The sequence below is a fragment of the Cervus canadensis genome, chromosome 25 (genome assembly GCF_019320065.1).
Source record: "Cervus canadensis isolate Bull #8, Minnesota chromosome 25, ASM1932006v1, whole genome shotgun sequence".
NCBI lineage: Eukaryota > Metazoa > Chordata > Mammalia > Artiodactyla > Cervidae > Cervus > Cervus canadensis.
In genome coordinates, this window is record NC_057410.1 from 37,011,921 (window position 1) to 37,033,630 (window position 21,710).

The window sequence follows — 21,710 nt, forward strand, 5'->3', positions numbered from 1 at the left end:
CATTTCTATATATAAAATAGGTAAACTCGACCTACTATACAGCATAGGAAGCTATATTTAATCTTATAATAAAGAATGGAAAAGAATATACATATTCAACTGAATTACTTTGCTGTCTACCTAAAACATTGTAAATCAACTATACTTCAATAAAATTAAAAGAATAAACTTGGTTTCAGGGGTTTACTAGCAGAGTGGCCATAAACAAATTACTTAATCTCACTGAATCATGTTTTACTTACTTACAAAATGGGGTAATAATAATCTGCCTGGTTGATGAGAAGGTCATATGAAATATTGCAGATTGCAATGTGTGGCCCTTCGTAGGAGTCAATACATGTGAGTCATTTTCCCTTTTAAATAGTATTTACATATAAAGTATGAACATATAGTATATGAACATACATATACATATATGAACTGTCACAGGGCGTTTCTCCTCCCACCCCCATTTTTTCCTATAGATTATCTTGAAGTCCTTAAATTCTCCTTTTACTTTAAAGCCATTGTCTGTCTTTTTCTATTAAGCAGTTCCCTTCAGAATGTTCAGGTTTTGTTATAAGAGCATTCTTACCCATATTTCAAAATATTCTACTTCACAAAAAAGACCTGCATTGAGAGAGAGAGAAGAGTGAGTATCTTTATAGGATTTTATTGGACCAACTTGGACTTCAAGCTGGTTTGGGTTTCACTTAACTGGCCTGTTAACATCTCCTTTCCTGATAACGGTAAAAACAACCAATCTGCTGTTTCTTTTGCCCCTTTGAGATTACTAGACAATCACTAAGGAAGAATTTGAGCCTGTGTAGGATGCTTCTGTATTTTCTTTATAATGTTGGATGGTAAAATCTTGAGCAATAAAAAATCTGAAGGAAGAAGTCATACAGAACTAAATGGTTATTCACTGACTGACAATCTGCTGTTGCTTTAGGTAAAGATTATTTTGGGAGGATATGGTTTGTATGACCTCAGAAAATCTGAACTCAGGACTCATTTCTATACCTGTATCTTGGTAACCTGCTTTCCTGGCTCTGGGTGGCTGAGCCAGTTGGCTGTCTTCCAAAGCACATTTGGGCTACAAGGGAACTGCCTGCTTGGCTAGCTGGCAGGCGAGATTAAAGAGGAGATGAATGTTATTTCTGGCAGCAGCTGCTGTTTTGTTCGGGGCAGTCCTAATACCATTCTGTAGTTCTCTGCATAAAGAAAAAGGCTACACAGACGCCCTGCTTACCTTTTTGACTTTGAAAAGTCTGTAATGTGGACCCTGGCAATGCATATTTTAAAACCACTTCTCACATGCATAGAAAAGTTTGTTTTTCTTCCAAGTTTAGAGAATTAGAATCTTCTGGTTTCCCGAACAGCATATGTTGCCCTGATGTTCTTGGTCTGCATGCATGTTAATTTCTACTAAAGGAAAGGAGTCTGCAACCTGACTTCTATGTAATAACACATGTTCAGATCAAGTAGATAGTTTGCTTTAGGGGGCTTTGCAGCTCCTTTTTCTGGCTTGTGGCTTTTTATTGTAAGGAAGGCTGTTTTGCTTCGGAAGAATTGATGAATGGGTGAATAGTCCACTTAGAGTCTCTTGAGATTGGTTCTCAACAAAAACGAGATTTAGATAACACCTTTGCTTTAGGGGTCTCCAGCCCAGCCTCATCTTCCTGTAAATTTTCCCTTTTAAAGTTCCTTTTCAGTTCTCTCTGCCACTGTTAAAACCTGCTCCCAGAAAAAGACCCGCTATATCTTGTCATTCACAATTGAATGTGAATTTTAGTCACTGTTACCTCCCTCTATTAGGACTGTTTCTACTGAATGTTTTAGTTCTAACAGTGCCTGTAGATTTCTCACTTTTCATAATGTAAATAAGCTGAGGGTTCTTTTAACTATGAAAGGGTTATTGGAATTTTGTGTGCTGTGGGGAGGACGTGGGGGACACTTTTGACGCATGCCTCCAAATTAAAAAAAAAAAAAAAATCTAGAAACGGCCGACAATAAGATTAGTTTAATGTGTCTGTGCACTGAAAGGTTATCATGAAATGAGGGGTTATCATACAATGAGCGTGACCTAGAGAGAAAAGTTGTACAGTGCTAAAACAAAGTAGCCAAAGAAAAATGTCATCTGCAGAAGCAGAGTGTTAGGAAAAAACAGCGAGATGATTACCCAAGCCAAAAAGATACATTGTAGAACTGAAGTCACAAACGAGGGACATTTTGCTTCAACTTTCTATCTCCATAGGGTGCGTGTGTACACACCTGCCCACGCGTTCAGGCACCTGCATACCCTCCTTGGAGTTTCCAGAAGTTAGAGAAAGAGGAAGGGAGAGAAAACAAAGATAAATATTTTGTCGATGTATTGGAACACCTCACTTCATTGGAAGTCAATTGTCTGTTAACTCAAGCTACTCTCAACACAGCTGAGAACTAAGAAATAAATTCAGAAAGCCATCTGACCCCCAAGTCAGTGTCACAATACCTGTGCACTAAAGATCAGGCTCTTCGTTCTTGCAGGATTGATTCTATAAAGTCCTTTCTTGGACTCTTATTTGTATGGTTTTGAAGCAGTTGTTTCCCTGACTTCCTAGACGATGCAAAACCTACAGGGCACACAACAAATCACAGCACGTGTGGTTTGGAAAGTTTTCATTTGATTCTCACCAGCACCCTGTGAACATGGAGGCAAAAATGATTCTCATTGTAGACACTGATAAACAGATACTCAGAAGGATTCACTGGCTTGTTTGAAGTCACACAGTGAGGGGCTCAGAGGTTTTTCTGGATCCACCTTCTGTACCCTACCATCACACTACAAGTTTTCAAAAGCGTGAACCTTTTTTCTTTCTTGTCCTTGGAAACCTTTCTTCAAACAAAATCTTACCCGGAAGCATGAACAAATAGAACAGAAAAAAAAAAAAAAAAGCTGAGCTGCTTGCTTAGAGCAAGCATCGGGGGCCCAGAATTCTGGTGAGGCAGTATATTTTCCTTACCAGGAACAACTTGAACATTGCATAGTGCTGCATTCATTGCTTAATTCATCCAGAAAGTAAATTTATTGAGCTTTGATTTATTTTTCTATTGCTGTTGGAACATATATGATCACCAGTTTAGTGACCTAAAACAATACAGATTTATGAAATTATGGTTTGGAGATTCAGAAGTCCAAAATGGGACTTACTGGGCTAAAAGCAAGGTGAGACCCTGTGCTTTCTTGAAGTCTGTAAGGGAGACTCTTTCCTTGCCTTTTTTCAGCTTCTATCCTAGCCTCTTACCTCCATCTTCAATGCCAGCAGTGGCAGGTCAAGTCCTGATCGTGTCCCATCTTGCTGACCCTTCTTCTGTCATTGCATCTCTTTGACCAGCTGGAAAGGTTCTTAGTTTGTAAAGACCAGTAGGGTTAGGTTGGATTTAGAGAATCAAGGATAATCTCTCCCATCTCAAGGTCCTTTGCTTAGCTACATCTGCAGAGTCCATTTTGCCATATAAGGCAATATATTCACAAATTCCAGGAATTAGGACATGGCCATCTTTTTGCCATTATTCTGTCTACCACAAGTACTGCCCCACCCCATCCATGGGACGTGTGTTGTATTTGCCGTGGAGACTACAAGAGGCTAGATACGGGCATATTAACAGTAAAACTATGTTGCAAATCATTACCTGATGACATGGGAGAAATAGGTAAATTAAGACACAAACCAACAAAACTAAAAATAAAATTGAAAAGCAGTCATTCAAACAAGTACAGTAATTTGGAGCTCCTTGGAGAAGGGCAGTCACAACTACATAACCAAAACACTTTCTTCCCCCTAGCTTTATTGAGGTTATTGTTCAGTTGCCCAGTCGTGTCTGACTCTGCAACCTCATGGACTGCAGCACGCCAGGCTTCCCTGTCCTTCTCCATCTCCCAGAGTTTGCTCAAACTCATATCCATTGAGTCAACGATGCCATCCAAACATCTTTTCCTCTGTCGTCCCCTTCTACTGCCTTCAATCTTTCCCAGCATCAGGGTCTTTACCAATGAGTCAGCTCTTCGCATCAGGTGGCCTGAGTATTGGAGCTTCAGCATCAGTCCTTCCAATGAATATTCAGGGTTGTTTTCCTTTAGGATTGACTGGTTTGATCTCCTTCCTGTCCAAGGGACTCTCAAGAGTCTTCTCCAACAGCACAGTTCAAAAGCGTCAGTTCTTTGGCACACATCCTTTTTTATTGGCCAGCTGTCACACCCATCCATACCTGACCACTGGAAAGACCATATCTTTGACTATACAGACCTTTGTGGGCAAAGTAATGTCTCTGCTTTTAATACGCTGCCTAGGTTTGACATAGCTTTCCTGCCAAGAAGCAATCGTCTTCTAATTTCATGACTGCACTCACCATCCACAGTGCTTTTAGAACCCAAGAAGAGAAAATCTGTCACTGCTTCCACCTCTTCCCTTTCTGTTTGCCAGGAAGTGATGGGGCTGATGCCATGATCTTAGTTTTTTTTAATATTGAGCTTTAAGCCAGCTTTTCATGCTCCTCTTTCACCCTCCTCAGGAGGCTCTTTAGTTCCTCTTTGCTTTCTGCCATAAGGGTGGTGTCATCTGCATATCTGAGGTTATTGATATTTCTCCCAGCAATCTTGATTCCAGCTTGTGCTTCATCCAACCCAGCATTTCACATGATGTACTCTGCATATAAGTTAAATAAGCAGGGTGACAATATACAGCCTTGATGTATTCCTTGCCCAATTTGAAACCAGTCTGTTTTTCCATGTCTGGTTCTAACTGTTGCTCCTTGACCTGCATACAGGTTTCTTAGTAGGCAGGTAAGGTGGTCTGGTATTCCCATCTCTTTAGAATTTTCCACGGTTTGTTGTGATCTACACAGTCACAGAAGCAGAGATCAAATTGCCAACATCCTTTGGATCATAGAAAAAGCTAGAGAATTCCAGAAAAACATCTACTTCTACTTCATTGACTACACTAAATCCTTTGACTATAGATCACAGCAAACTGGAAAATTTATTGAGGTATAACTGACAAATAAAATTGTGTATATTTAAGGTGTATGATGGGATGTTTTGATATATGAATACATTGTGAGATGATGAGTACAGTCAGACTGTCTACAGTTACCCATGTGTATATGTGTGTGTATGTCTGTGTGTGTGATGAGTACACTTGAGATCTACTCTTAGAAACTTTCAAGTAAACAATACAGTATTATTAGCTGTAGACAAAGTGCTGTACATTAGGCCTTCAGAACTTATAAATGAAAGTTTGTAACCTTTAATCAATATCTCCCCATTTTCCTCCACCCCCCTAGCCACCTTTCTGTTCTACTCTTTGTTACTATGAGTTCAACATTTTTTTTTTTTTTGATTCCACATATACGTGAGATCATATGATATTTGTCTTTCTGTATCTGGCTTATTTCATTTAGTCTTTCCTTTATTTGATGAGAATGAATCATCAAAGGAAAGCAAAGTTTAATATTTCTAGTCACTGTTTAGGAAATCAGGGAAGTATGTGTACTATATATTAGAATAATTTCTGCATAGAATAATATGGAAAAAAATACTTTTTAAAGAAGTAAGCTCCTCATTTCAACCCTCTCCCAAAAATACTGATAGGGGGAGGTATTACTACTGCTGTGCAGAATGCTCAATACATTCTACCCTGACTGCTCCTCCGTCCTAATCTTTAGTTATGCCTGAGTGAATGATTGACTTTTATGAAAGATGAATACTCATCAGTAGCAAAGTACATGACCCTTGACGAACATGAGTGTGAACTGCATGGGTCCACTTATATGTGGATATTTTTCAATAGTAAATACTGAGGCACTACACAGTCTCAGATTGGTTGAATCCCTGGGTGCTGAGGAGCCAGGAATAGGGTGGGCTGACTATAAATTATACATGGATGACTGCTGCATTGCTCAAGGGCCACTGTACATGCAATATCAAATTACAATTTCAGTGTCACAGCTTTAACATAGTGCTTCATGAAATATGTTTCTCAGAGATACTTGTTTTTTATTTTTTTTAATTTATTTTATTAAAGTACAGTTGTTTTACTATGTTGTGTTAATTTCCAGTGTGCAGCAAAGTGATTCAGTTACACTCATACATTCTTTTTCATGTTTTTTTTCCATTATAGTTTATCCCAGGATATTGAATATAGTTCTTTGTGCTATAGAGTAGGATCTTGTTTATCCATCCTATGTATGATAGATTGCACCTGCTAATCCCAAACTTCCACTCATTCCTTCCCCACCTCCCCTCACCTTTGGCCACAACTACTATGTCTGTGGGTCTGTTTCGGTTTCATAGGTAAGTTCATTTGTGTTGTATTTTAGATTCCAGATGTAAGTGATATCATATGGTGTTTGGCTTTCTCTGACTTACTTCGCTTAGTATGATAATCTCTAGGTCTACTCATGTTGTTTAAATGGCATTGTTTCATTCTATTTTATGGCTAGTATGCCTTTCCATACGTGTATCACATCTTTACCTGTTTATCTGTTGATGGACATAGGTTGTTTCCATAGCTGGGCTATTGTAAATCGTGGTACAGTGAACACTGGGATGCCCGTATCTTTTCCAATTATAGTTTTCTCATGATATATGTTCAAGAGTGGGATTGTGGGATCATCTGGGAAATGTATCTTTAGTTTTTTTGAAGATTCTCCATACTGTTTTCCATAGTGGCTGCACCAATTTACATTCTCTCAGGAATATTGGAGTGTATTAACAGATTTAAGTTTAGTCCTACCCAAATAGACTCTAATAAATTGAGCAAAGTCATCTTTACAGGTGTTTGTATATAGTTGGCAAAGTCATCGTTACAGATGTTTGTATATAGTTGATCCAGAAGAAATTGCTGCCCTGGTGAAATTACTTTGCAATTGTTATAGAAGTCTGTATTAATATATATTTTTAAACCATCAAAAACATATAAAATTATAAAATTAAAAGTTCTGAAAAATGTAAAATACTCAGCTTTGAGTTGGAAACAAGCTTGTCTTCATATGTATTATATTTAAATAATTATTGAAGTCTTTGAGAGATGGTGTCAGAGTCCTCATCAATGATGTAACAGCTTCCTGGGAGTGTTATGAGTATGAGATGGTGAAGAGGACAGGATTTCAAACTGGACACACTTGAGTTTTCATTCTGGTCTCACCACAAAGTGAAAGTGAAAGTCACTCAGTAGTGTCCGACTCTTTGTGACCCTATGGACTATACAGTCAATGGGATTCTCCAGGCCAGAATACTGGAGTGGGTAGCCTATCCCTTCTCCAGGGGATCTTCCTGACCCAGGAATCAAACCAGGATCTCCTGGATTGCAGTCAGATTCTTTACCAGCTTAGCTGTCAGGGAAGCCCTCACCATGTAGAAGTCACTGAATTTCTCTTTATCTTGGTTTCTTCATCTTCAAAATTAAGATAGATAAATCTTAAATTTTGTCTGTGATCAGTTGGACAAAATGTTTGGTACCCAGTAAATATTCAGTAAGTGAAAGCTGTGTTCACTGATGTTCAGAAAGCGGCAGCATTTGTGCACACATTCAGACATCCTGCCTGGTGGTACTGATGACCTACGGTATATACTCGATTCAGGGCCAGGCCCTCTCTTTGAGGCCTGGCTCTCACCCCCTCCTGTCCTCAGGAGCATTGCTCCAATGTACCTTTCTTCTGATCTACAGTGCCAGTTGTATCTCCTTCTGGATTATCCCCATGGGTATACAGACATCCTGGTATTTCTACCATCTTACAAATAAAAGTCTCCCCCCCCCCCATCCCAAACTAATTCTTCACCAACTACATTCTCACTTTGTTTTTATTTCCTTGGTCATTTATTTATTTGCTGTTCTTTGAAAGACACCTCTTTTTAAAAAGTTATCTGTATGTACTGTTTCCAATCGCTCACCCCTCACTCTCAAATCCACTCCTCGCTGGCCTTTTCCAAACCGTTTCAATAAAAATGCTCTTGTTAATGTCACCAGTGACCTCTGTGCTGCTAAATTCAGTGATCAGTTCTCAGTCCTTATCTTCCTTGATCTATTATGAGTATTTGACGTAGTTCATAGTTTGACCTCCTTAAGGTACTTTTACTTTTTCTGTTTTTTTTTTTTTAGCTTGGGTTCCTCCTCCTCCTCCTCCAGTGGCTCTCTCTCAGGCTCCTTTGTATGTTCTAAATCTTTTTCCAGACCTCTTAGGGTTGGAGCACCATAGGACCCAGTTATTTGTTCCTTTTTCTATTTGTATTCACTCCTTTGATGGTCTCGTCCACTCTTGTGCTTAAAATTCCATTTATGTATCAAAGGGTGTCGTATTTTTATATCCAGCCCAAACTACCCTCCTCAATCCAGATTCAAATATCCTGACCTGCTTTCATCACTGGGATATCTCAAAGACATCTCAAACTGAGGACATTCAAAACTTTACTCCTGATCTGACCCCCCAAACCTTCTCTACCCCTCAGTCAGCCCCATATTGATAACTTGATGGCAACACTGTCCATTTAGTTGCTCAGACCAGAATCCTTGGACTCATCCTTGACTCTGAGCTAACCACCTCAAGCAGTACTCTGCGACAATCCTTTCTTGCTTGGATTACAGCAGTATCCCCAAATTGGTCTTCCTGTTTCTATTCTTACCACAGCAATCAGAAGTGATCTTTTTTAAATTTTTGTTTTAGGGGAAGAATTTATATTTTTAGAGCAGTTCATAGCAAAATTGAAGGTACAGAGGCTTCCCCAATGCCCCTTACCCCCACACACGCAGGGCCTCCCCCATTGTCAATAATCTCCCACCAGAGTGGTGCATTTGTTACAGCTGATGGACTTATATTGATACACCTTAATCACCCAGAGCCCATAGTCTATGCTAGGGTTTACTCTTGGTGGTGTATCTCCTGTGAGTTTAAACAAACATATAATTATATGTATTTACAATTATCATATAGAGTACTTTCACTGCACTAGGAATCCTCTGTGCTCTGTCTGTGGGCTTCCCAGGAGGCTGAGTGGTAAAAGGAAAATCTGCCTACTAATGCAAGAGACATGAATTCAATCCCTGGGTTGGGAAGATCTCCTGGAGAAGAAAATGGCAGCCCACGCCAGTATCCTTGCCTGGAGAATCCCATGGACAGAGCAGCCTGGTGGGCTACAGTCCATAGGGTCGCACAGAGCCGGCCACAGCTGAGCACACACGCATGCATGCCCTGTCTGTGCATGCCTCCCGCTCCAACCCCTGGCAACACGGATCTTTTTACTGTTTGCATAGTTTTGCCCTTTCTGGAATGACAGAGGAGTTGGAATCAAATGGTGTAGAGCCTTTTCATATTGGCTTCTTCACTTTGTAATATGCATTTATTTCCTCTGTGTCTTTTCATGGCTTCATAGCTCATTTCTTTTTAGTGCTGAGTAAAAGTCCATTGCCCAGATATACCACAGTTTATTCATCTGTTCACCTGCTGAAGGACATTCTGGTTGTTTCCAAGTTTTGGCAGTTTTGAATAAGCTGCTATAGAAATCAGTAAGCAGTATATATCAGTAAGATATATATTTTCAGCTCCTTGGGACAGGACCAAGGAGCATGATTGCTGGATCATATGGTAAGTGTATGTTCAGTTTTGTAAGAAACAACCAGTTTTTTTTACTATTGTTATATAATATCTCATCTGGCTCCTATGCTCAAAATCCTGCAACTAATCCCACTTGGTTCACAGTAAATGTCAAAAATCCAGATGAGTATAAAAGACCCTACATGATCTGACCTGTTCTGTTTGACATCATCTTCTTCATTGCTCCCTGCTTTAATCTCACATGCATGTGTGTATGCTAAGTTGCTTCAGTCCTGTTCAACTCTTTGCAACCCTATGGGCTGTAGCCCTCCCAGCTCCTCTGTCCATGGGATTATCCAGGCAAGAATACTGGAGTGGGTTGCCATGCCCGTCTTCAGGGGATCTTCCCAACTAAGGGATAGAACCCAAGTCTCTTGTCTCCTGCCCTGGCAGGTGGGTTCTTGACCACTAGCACCACCCGAGAAGCCCTGCTTTCTTCTTGCTCTTCCTTAAATAAAGCAGGTTCCTTAAATCAATGAGTATGCATTTCTTTTATAATGGCAGGGGGAGATACACTTGCTAAAAATTGTCAGGGCAGTGACATTCCAAGTAGGTTTTTTCTCTATTCTCCAAGCGTTTGGTAATGATAATATATTACTTTTATAATAAAATATCTTGAAAGATTCCATTGAAAACAACAAAATAGACCTTAGGGACTTAGCAGTAGCTTCTCTTTCTCTGTCTATAATACTCTCCTACAGACATCTGCATGGATAATTTCCTTAGCGCCCTCTAATCTTTGATAAAACATTGCCTTCCCAATGGGGCCCCACCAAAAAAGTATTCTTTTTGCAGTCATTTCATATTGCAGTCTCTGGGGAAAGAGAGGTGGAGTTAATAGCTGGTACTGTGGCCTTTTCTCTAGATTCAGAGATGCCTGAGGATTTGACCTCTCTACCTTCCTCTTTGTATCAAGAACTCAAGCACCTGATAGGAGTAGACCTAACCTTCACCCAAGAGAATCGTGCTGAAGTTACTAGGGAGCAGAACAATCACCAGTATGCACGTCATTGTGGAGACTGGTGGGAGTAGCTATACTGGAGAATGAGTGGCATGTCCCTGATGGGGCTGCTCAACTAGAGACGAAAGCCTGAGAAGTGGGCCTGCCCAGCCCGCATTGTGAATCGTTGCCACGTACCCCAAGGGTGTAGTGGTATGTGCACATTAGAGGTGGAGCAGGAGTCATCATGAGTTCTACCCTGCGGTGCGTGCTGCTTGTCACCTCTCCTGTTTCCTTTCTCAAAGCTCAGGAGTACACTTGATGCTGGGCGAGGCCTCCAGTGCCTCATGAGTGTAACCGTCACCTGGAACCTAAGACCCTGCTGCTAGTAGAGAAGAGTGGGCATTATCAGCCCAGTCCCTCTGCTGAGATCTTTTCATGGCACACTTTTGACATACTATATAATCTGGTTATTTATCAGTTTTATTGGTCATGGTCTGCCTTCTCTCACTAGAAGCTAAGCTTCATGAGGACAGGGATTTCTTTTCTTTTTTTTTTTTTACTAATATATCCCCAGCATCTAGAACAGTGCCCAGCACACAGTAGCACTGGGTGCTTAATAAATATTTGCTGAATGAATGAGTGAACAAATGCTTGTGGAGTGTTTCTTCAATGTCAGGTGTAAGACATGGTAAAGAGAAATCAACACAACTTCTGCCCTTGTATTTCTTTTTTTTTTTTTTTTCATTCAGTCTTACTGAGATATAATTGACATAGCCCCTATATAAATTGTACAGCATAGTGATTTGACTTACATACATCATGCAGTGATGACCGTATTAAGATTAGTGAACATCTGTCATCTCATATAGATACAAAATTAAAGAAGCAGAAATTTTTTTTCCTTGTAATAAGAACTCTTGGCATTTACTCTCAAACAGCCTTCATATATAACATAGAGCAGTGTTAATTATATTTATCATGTTATACACTACATCCCTAGTAGTGATTTATCTTTTGACTGAAAGTTGGTACCTTTTGATCACCTTTATCAAATTCCCCCTCCCTCATCCCTGTGCCTTTATATTTCTTACAGCCTAGAATATGAATAAGGTTATTAGAGATTGGCCCTTTATAGAGATCCTTAGGGAAGATTCCAAAGTCAGATCATGAAAGAGGGTGTTGGAGAAATATATTTCGAGGGAGGGTTAGATTTTAGCAGTGACAGTATGAGAGAAGCTTTGAGTTTAAGCATTGTATTTACATACATGAAGGGAGACTCTTAGAGGAGATGTTATGTGTTGGGATTGTCCAAAAAGCAGAATCCCCCAAACAAATCATTTACAACAGCGGTCCCCAACCTTTTCAGCACCAGGGCCCAATTTCATGGAAGACAGTTTTTCCACGGGCCAGGGTAGAGATGGGGATGGTTTTGGGATGACTCAAGCATATTACATGTATTGTGCATGTTATTTCTATTATTTATTACTCAGCTTCTCTTCAGATCATCAGGCATTAGATCCCAGAGGTTAGGGACCCCTGATGTACACAATTTAGTCTTTATTTTGGCCCAAGGGAGAAAAGCAGGATCCCACCAAGCTCAAAGTAGCCTTAAACAAAATTAAGCAGGATTACTGTTAATGATTACCTATGATCATCTGTGTAATCATAGATTACAATGGTAAAACAATGAAGGGATTTTAGTTTTGTTTACACTACATTATTATCTATGTAGGTAGCATTGTAGTCTTAGAAATTTTAGTAAATGATAATTGTAACTTGGTCCAGTATAATATCTATTAAGCTGGCAGATATTAAATGAAAATAATAATTCAGTTCCATTTAATACATGGCTGGTTACATAATAAGTAGGAAAGATTTCTAGCCATGTGCAGATGGGCCTTTGTGTAATTTTAAGATGCCATAGATGAATGTTAACTCATAAAAGAATTCTCACATTTTAAAATATCATCACATCTCCATGCCTTTGCTCCTGTTGTTTATTTTTCCTGGAATGCTCATCCCTTCCCTGTCAACTCTTGCAAATTCCTCCTCTGTCCACCAGAATCCAGTTGGAGTCACATATTTTCTGTGGCTTTTCTTGGCACTGCCTTTCTGCCACGAATTCTCTCCCTTAAGATTAATTGATTAATTGCTTCCTCCTCTGGGTTCCCAAAACATTTATCACAGGGTGTGGGTGTTACTTAGTTCCCTGAATCTGCAGTTCAGGGGAGTCTTAACACCTTTGTTCCTCTGGCTGGCTCGGTCTCTGTCTCATACAAGTTCGATAAATAGTTATCAAATTTGAAGCATTAGACTCTTTTTTAACCTTGATCACTGATTCATCCAGCAAATATTTAGCAAGAGCTTTTTATATTCCAGGTGCTGTTATGTCTTATACTGAGGGGGAAAAAAATAGATGCCCCAATTTTTAGAAATATAAAACAGAGTAATAAGAAAAAGTAAGCCATGCATAAAAGTAACTATTTAACATGATTGAAAGAGTTATTTGGAAAGAGAGGTAGTGTGTGTGTGTGTGTGTGTGTGTGTGTGTGTGATTACTTCATGCTGGTGTTCAAAAATGTCTTCTCATTGACTAAGAAAATATTTTTCCTTGTTAAATTGCTAAAAAAATTGTGATTCAAAACAATGATTCTTTTGATGTCTCACAAGTTAGATTAAATTCTTTCCTAGATCTAAATATCTCTCCCTCACTTTAACTGGGTGTTCTAGTAGGTTATTGGGTTAAAGCAATGCTCAGAGTTTTGCTGTTACTTGCCAAACAGTCTACATTTAAAGTAGAGAAAAATTTTTTTGGTGCCTTAAGGCACAAATTTTATACATTCCCTAGTTTTTAGAAAATAGCTTAAGTGATAAATTCTTTTCGTGTTGCTACAAGTTCATTTCTAATTGCCATTGGGAAATTGCCCATAGACAGCTTTTGACAAAAGTTAATGATACTATCATTGAAATGAAAAATCCAAACTGTATTTTAACTGAGAATTTTTAAGAAATTTGGTTAGCATAGTTTGTGTGTAAGGCATTTAACTATATTTAAGCCAGTAGCATTAAAAGAAAAAAAAAAATTCTTTTTTCCACATTAAGGCAGAAGATGTTAGTTGTTAATAGTTTGAGTGATTATGGATATTTATTGATGGTCACCAGCATTTTTTCTCTTTCCATTTAGACTTGGATTATCACTTGCATTTATCTTCAACTGCTCCTATTTAATCCTCTCGTCCACACTCAAGGGATCTGCGGGAGCCGTGTGACTGATGATGTGAAAGACGTTACAAAATTGGTAAGGAATGCTTTCAATTGTTCTGACTCTTGTACTTTTTGAAAAAGATTTCCTTTTTTTCTTGACCCAGATTAGTGTCTTTCAGAGATCAGGAGAGATGTCACCGAGTTGTCCTGAAGGGTTTGTAGAGAGCAGGTCAGGAGATATTTACGGTCACAGAGCATCTTGGTAAAGTTGGCCCACCGCGCCTCCCTTGGGGGACTGTTTCCTTGCTGGTCTCTTCGTGGCCTTTGCAGGCGGTGAAGGACACTGGTGGGTGCTTTGTCTGCTGATGGGTGAGCACTAGCTTGTTCCCCATTATCTCATGTTTCATTTTCCCTCCACATGTCTTCCTGCTCTTCTCTAAAGAGCCTAACAAAAGGAGATGAGCGGCTCATGCTCCCCTTTCCAGCTGCTCTAAGACTCCGTTACATGCGGGTGGGTGTTTGCCCCTCAGTAAGCACAGCTGGAGTCATTTGTTGCCCAAACGTTGACCAGACGCATCTCCCACATCCATCCCGTCGTAACCCTTCCCTCAGCAAGAGCTGCTTTTCACTAGTGCCCTTGGTCACTGCTGGCTTCATGCCACGCTTCTCTTAAGACGCAGACCGCAGAGAGGGAGGCGGTAACACAGCCTCTGAGATGGACTCCTCCCGACCCTCAGGATCTCGTGGCAACTGTGCGCGTTCATTTGAGCTACGTTGTGTGCTTTTGGAATGAGCACAGTTTGAAAAAGCCGTTTTGTAAGTTCCTGGTTTAAAGGAGCCCAGTGGCACTCAGTTATTTGAATATTGTTTAGAGGGCAGAGTGATGTGAGAATAGGAAAGAAATGAGGTTGTATGTAAAAAAGAAAAGAAAGTATATTTGTTGAGATATTTATCTTCCCCAACTTGATATGCATTTCCTGGTGTATATGTTGTTATTTTGGGTTCATAGCCAAACTTCAAAACAGAAGTTTAATGTTACGATCTGAGTTTCACTTAGCTTAGTCTCAATGCAGAATTAAGAATATACACATCCATGCACACACATACACACACCATGCAGATTTCTTTGGATACCTACAAAGTCCAGGCTTACAAATATTCTCTGGTGTAGTATCTGAAGGTGTATCAACCTGTTTTATTGGAGGGACTGGTGATCCAAGCAGTATAACATTTGCCTTCTAAATGCCCAGCTGGGTTTAAGGATGGGCTGGGGGAAGTACTTCTTTCAAAACATAGATCATGATCCTTTTCCTCAAGTTGCTTGTTAGTTTGTGAGCCAAGGGACTACACTAAGAAGAAAATGTTTATATTCAAAATTTGGTATGCGTCAAAGGCCCTCATGAAATGTTTGTTCAATGAATGAAGAAAGGATGTGCATCATCAAAGGATGTGTACACATCAAAGGATGTGTACAGCATCAAAATTATCTGTTCATGAAGGTCACAGGGGTCTGGGCCCCACTGTGCAAACGGGTCTGAGGAAGGGTTCTAGGCATCTACATTTAAAAGATGTTCCTTAAAGGAGATTGAGGAACCATTGCTTTAGATGGTTTATGCTGTCAAAGTTTAGAGACCAAAATATTGTGCCCTTACTTTAACCTCATTTCTTATTATGACTAGTATTTTTTTCTTTTTTTTTTTTTTATGATGACTAGTTTTATCTATGTTGTATCAGTTCAGTCGTGTCCAACTCTTTGTGACCCCCTGACCTGCAGTACACCAGGCTTCCCTGTCCATCACCAACTCCCGGAGCTTGCTCAAATTCACGTCCATCGAGTCAGTGATGCCATCCAAATATCTCATCCTCTGTTGTCCCCTTCTCCTCCTGCCTTCAATCTTTACCAGCATCAGGGTCTTTTCTAAGAAGTCAGTTCTTTGCCTCAGGTGGCCAAAGTATTGGAATTGCAGCTTCACCATCAGTCCTTCCTGTGAATATCCAGGACTGATTTCCTTTAGGATGGACTGGTTGGATCGCCTTGCAGTCCAAGAAGGGACTCTCAAGAGTCTTCTCCAACACCACCGTTCAAAAGCATCAATTCTTTAACGCTCAGCTTTCTTTATGGTCCAACTCTAACATCCATACATGACTACTGGAAAAACCATAGCTTTTTCTGTGTTGTATGGGTTTACATATATGTTAGATTAAATGAGTCTCCAAAATAGACTTAAAGTAGGTCACAACTGGGAAATTAACAACTCTTATGGGGCTGTTTGTGGAACCATGGAGCTACAATGAGCAGGGGAGATCGGAAGTAGTCCTAGGCATTTAATTTCAAATATGTGGGCAAGGAGTCACAGATGGAAGGTGATGGTGTATCTGACCACAGGCTGAGAATATCCAAAATTAAAGTAGCATTTAAGAAAAATTACTTGTAGTCAGTATTTTTTTGCTGTTTGAAGAATATTACTTAATGAGCCCCACTTCCTGTGAAATGTCAAATCGATATTTTCAAGTGGCATAAGTAGGTATTATAAGCACCTTCCAAGATTTTCTGTTCTTGTCTTTAACCATCTGCTTATTTTCACTCTGTTACCTATCAGTTGATACAGCAAAAAATGCAAGAAACTTTGAGAAAGAAATGCCTGGAAAGAGATACTTATTAACAGTAAAATATTAATATAATTCCTTTCCCCAGGGGCAAAGGTAAAAATCATTAAACTGAAAAAAGTCTTTTTTCTCCCTTCCAGCAACTGACTCAGAGGGGAATTTTTTAATTTCAAGAGTTGATCTAAATGAAATTAGTGTGTTTACTTCAGATTATTGGGGGGAAAAGTCAAGTTAATAACAAAAAAGGATTTAGAAGATCACTTCTGATTGAATAAAGACCTACTTAATGCACAGCCATTATTTCATAGAGTAGGAAATTGAAAGATATAAAATAATCCCTGGTCTCAGAGTGTTTATAATCTAGCTTGGGGCTAAGCCATCTCTATGAATATATGAAAGCAGATCACTAATCCCACAATAACCACATGAAAATGGATGCCATTTAAAAGGCTTTCTGGTAAAGTATGGGATCCAACTGGTACTAATTTTTTGGTTAGAATGGATTTTAGCATCTGACAGACCTGCTCTTTGACCTTAGATAAGAAACTATCTTTCTAAAGCTCAGTTCTTACTTCCCAATTTTGTGGTGTAGATTAAATAAGAGAATGTGTGTGTATGTATTACATATATATATATATATAACCACAGTTATTGTAACATAATCTCTCTGTGCCTCAGTTTCCTCATCATTATAATAGATTAATAGCACAACAGGGGCTGGCAGTGGAAAGTCGTCTCACAGCCTGTAGTTGGCCCTCTACACGTAAGGCTCCTCCCTTGCTGTGGTTTTTGCACCCACGGATTCAACAACGGTGGATTGTGTAGTAGTGTACTACTATTGAAAAAAAAATAGGAGTATGAGTAGACTCATAAAATTTAAACACGTGTTGTTCAAGGATCTACTGTACTTAACCTCATAGAGTGATTTTAAAGATTAAATAAAAGAGCGGTGCTAGGAACATCGCAAGCGCTTGCTAAATATTGTGTTTGTGATGGTAGTATAGGGCTCCTCTGGTGGCTCAGTCGTAAAGAGTCTCTCATTGCAAGAGACTGGGTTTGATCCCTGGGTCGGGAAGATCCCCTGGAGGAGGACATGGCAACCCACTCCAGTGTTCTTGCCTGGGTAATCCCATGGACAGAGGAGCCTGGTGAGCTACAGCCCAGGGTCACAAAGAGTTGGACATACTTAGCGACTGAGGGCAGAATGGTAGTGTGATGGTAGTGATGTTTGTGGGGTTGTAGGATACTGGAGCTGAATTTAGGGAATTTAGAATTTCATAAATAGGAAAACTAAGATCCCTGAGTGGTGAAGTCCAGCTCCTGGTCCCATTACCTGTGTTGTCTTCTAGGACAGTGGTTTTCAGACTGGCTTTAAGAGACTACCCAGCAGCTCTGCTTTTATTGATGTGTCTGGGTTTTCTAAATAAGACTTGGGTGGAACAAAGAATTGAGCTTCTGGAAAAATGGTTGTGAATCACGTCTCTAAACCGGAACCATCCAGTCACAATCTCTGAGGGTCCTTATGAAAAGTATAGCCATCAGGGCCCTGCCTCAGAAATAATGGATTGCAGCTCATGGAGATGAGATGTAGGAAACTTAATGTGTGGGGCTGGCATCCCAGGTGATAGTCATTTGCACAGGTCAGGACTGCTGAGGTCATAATATTATACTTAGAATTGGGGTTGTTTCCATATTTGAAAAGAAGTGGCGTCCCCATCCTTAGCCTAAAACTCATTGATTTTTGGGGACATGAGTGACTTTTCTGTTTTATGGCTACAGATAACCACAGCCTCTCTCTGGAGAACAGTGGAGCAGAAAAGCATCTTGAAGTAGGTCAGGCTTACTGGGGTGTTTCATACGAGCTCTGCTGTTACCCAGCTGTGTGCCTTTGGACAAGTAAATCTCTGAACCTTTCTAGGATTCAACTTTTGGTTTTGAAAATGAGGAATTAGGACATGATCAGTAGTTCTTAATTTAGAATTCATAAACTTTCAAACTCTTTCAAATGAAATTCCAAATTATGCTTGCTGTGTGCCTTATGTGTTTCTGGTGGTGATGGTTTATTTGCTAAGTCGTGTCTGACTCTTATGATCCCATGGTCTGTGCCCACCAGGGTCCTCTGCCTATGGGATTATCCAGGCAGGAATACTGGAGTGGGTTGTCATTTCCTTCTCCAGGGGATCTTCCCGACCCAGGAGTTGAACCCGGGTCTCCTGCGTTGCAGGCAGATGATTTACTAACTGAGCTACGAGGGAAGCCCTATGTGTGTTTCTAAGAATGTGTGTAACTTTTCATTTGCTTCCCAGAGAAGTCTGTAACCCTCCCCCCAAAAAGATAAGAACTACCAAATTGGATTACTTGGGAGGTGCTTTTTAGCCCTGAGATTCTTTTATTCCATAGTCCTACTTCTTCAGATTGTACATGTTGGAATAATCCAGTTATGCCTTGACTAAAGGAGGTTATATCAGATTGGATTTACTTGCTTTGAAGGCATAACATTTGTACATTTTATCTGAGAAAAAGAAAGTGGGTTGAGAATACTTTTTTACCCTTTGCTCATTGTAATTTATTCAACTAAAGTCATTCCTTTGCCAGTGCTGCCAGTTCCGCCTTTGCTGTATGTGGCAACTTGCACTCTGCCCACAAACCTTGTTTGTTTGCTTGGGGTGACTCCCATGTCACAGAAGCACATGGTTTGTGACTTTAGTGTCATTTTCTTTTTAATTTCTCCTTGGATGTTTTGTACTACACCTATAGTCCCCATGGTTTCCATTTGACATCCTTCTGACATGTTTACTCAGCATAATAGTCATCTATTTACAGAACATTTTGCTTTGTTTCTAAAAAATGTTGCAAGACTTGTGTTAAGTGACAAACTCAGACCTACCTAAAGTAAGGGTATTTGGGAAGGGGGTGAATCAAACTTCAAAAACTTGTATCTTTGGGGTGGTTCAACTGCAGCTCTTAATGATTGTGTTGATAAAAAAGGAATCCGAACATTGAAATAGATCAAATTAGTTTTTCCTTCTGTTCTTTCTACTGTTTCCTTCATTTATGATAATTTTTCTTCATTTGGGGGAGTTTAATTAAATGTGACTTTGCTGGTTTTTGAAAACATTTTTATCTTTATCTGTTGGGTAATTATTTGTCTTCCTTAAAATGTTTAAGGCGGGTTGCTGTTCCAGCCTCCATCTTGTAAAAGTGAAATCACTCTGTCTTTTCAAGGTCAGTCTATAGACCAGTAGGGTAAAGTCAGAAATTTGTGGCTTTTTGGTCTTGCGGTAGGCACTTATTTTAAATAGGTTATATTAATACATGACTGTTACAGTTTGACATAATAGGAGATTATAAAAATATTCTTAGATAACAAATTTCATACTTCGAGTGGATGGTTTTGAATAGTGCTGAATTTTTATTCTCTTCAAAGACAATGTTCTTTGGATAGGATTACCACTGCATTAAAATGGAGGATTGGAGTCTCTGAGTCTTCCCATTTCTAAGTATATCTTCTCTTTAAAAGCAGAGGTCCCCCATAGTTTTGTTTGACCATTGAAGAACAACGGTTTGATAGCTGGATAGTTTTTAAAGTTGATTTTTTATTAATTTGCAGTATTTAGCATTTTATGTTCTGCTCCTGCAGTCAGTGGATATTTTTTTTCTATTTAAAGCTAAATTTTGGACTTAAACAGTATTCAAAGTACAGAGTATATTAGAAATAATATTTGTAAAAACTGACTAGCTATGTTGCCAAGCATATCAGTTTTATCATAAAGAAAATGTTGTTCTTCCTTTGTAAGATAAACCACTTAGGTACAGTATCCCCTGCTCCTTGACTTTTTTACAGCAAATATTATTGTGTGAACATCCAAGCACCATGCAAAGCCCTGTCTGTGGATTCTCTGTTTTAGTCATTGCAGCCTTAGGAGGTAATGATTTTGTCCACCCGTGTATTCTTTACCATCTGGGTCAAAGGGAAGCCTGACTAATGCACCAATGTATTGACTAGGCAGCTGAAGCCTAGTGATGGTTAGTAACCTGATGATTCTCACCTGGAAACTGGGAGATGAATAGAGGTATGAACCCATACCTGCCCATCTCTGAAACATAAGAACCCAGTTCATAATTTATGATGTCTTATGTCAGTATCAACTGCAATTTAAGAACTATCATTCTGTCCTCTTGAATTGTATTTCCTAGGTAGAAGTCACCTAATTTTATGATTAGGAAATTGTAGATTAGTGCTACTTAACAGGAGTCGTCATCATAAGGTGTCTTTATGAAGCAGACCAATATTTTAAAATTAATTTTTATTGAGTATAGTTGCTTTACATGTTGTGTTAGTTTCTGCTGCATAGCAAAGTGAATCAGTTATACACATACCCCCTCTTTTTTAGATTTCCTTCTCATTTAGGTCACCACAGAGCATTTAGTAGAGTTCCCTGTGTTAGATGGTAGAGACCAAATGTTTTTAATCTCTTTTATTTGAAGGAGACAAGGATCATCTAAACTTATTTAGGTATTCTTCACTGAGAAAAGATGACCTAGAAAGTCTCGTGAGTTGTCATGTTAATTTTTTCTAAATCACTAATTGAGTTATTATTTAAAAAAGAAAAAAGCAATTGACCTGGTTAGATTTTTAGTCAGTACTAACAAAAAATGGCTTACAAGGGGAAATAAAAAGGCAAAAAGCCTTGTTCTGTGTTATCTCTGAAGACTGAATAACCAGTGTTACAGTAAGCTGTGGCAGGAGAGTAAACTGGGATATTACTGGGATATTTTAAGTACAGCATAGAAGGCTTTTTTGCTCTAAGAATCAGCAGTGATTCTTAAACTTCTCTGGGTCTCAGAGATTTGAGAACTGGACTCTTTCCTCACAAAGGTCAACTATATGTGCACTGTTTTATGTAGGGTCAAGGGAATAATGAGTTACTATCAGTACATTTTGATTCTTATCAAGATCTTGACAGAAACAGCTGAGACAAGTATCTCACCAAGGATGTCCAAAAAGCCACTGATTTCACAAGACTGAGAGACCTCAATGACATTTGAATCTTGAGATCCAAAGCTTTTAGACCAATGATCTAGAGAGGGAGTTAAATGTTCTGACTTTGAGTTCTTTTTTTCCCCAAGTCCAAATACCTGCAGGGCATGGTAAGCAGCCAATGACTGTTTGGCTTGCGAAGACTTTTTCTTGGCCAAGTTTCCAGTATTTCTACATACTATTTCTCTTAAGCATTTCCCCCCTAGTGTCACTGAGTATGATCAATCCTTAAGATATCCCAAAAAATGAAAAGATAGCAAATGGGCCTATCTAGTAATAGAGTAAAAGTGAAAGTGTTAGTTACTC

At 39.3% G+C, this 21,710-nt stretch overlaps 1 protein-coding gene across 2 annotated transcripts in view; it reads left to right on the top strand.

The window, feature by feature from the left end:
• KITLG (KIT ligand) overlaps positions 1–21,710 on the top strand; it is a 97,073-nt gene that overhangs the window by 25,863 nt on the left and 49,500 nt on the right. For both annotated transcript variants that reach the window (XM_043446401.1, XM_043446400.1), the window contains exon 2: positions 13,737–13,850. In XM_043446401.1, the coding sequence (XP_043302336.1) occupies positions 13,737–13,850 (114 nt within the window). The remainder of the gene's footprint in view (positions 1–13,736; positions 13,851–21,710) is intronic.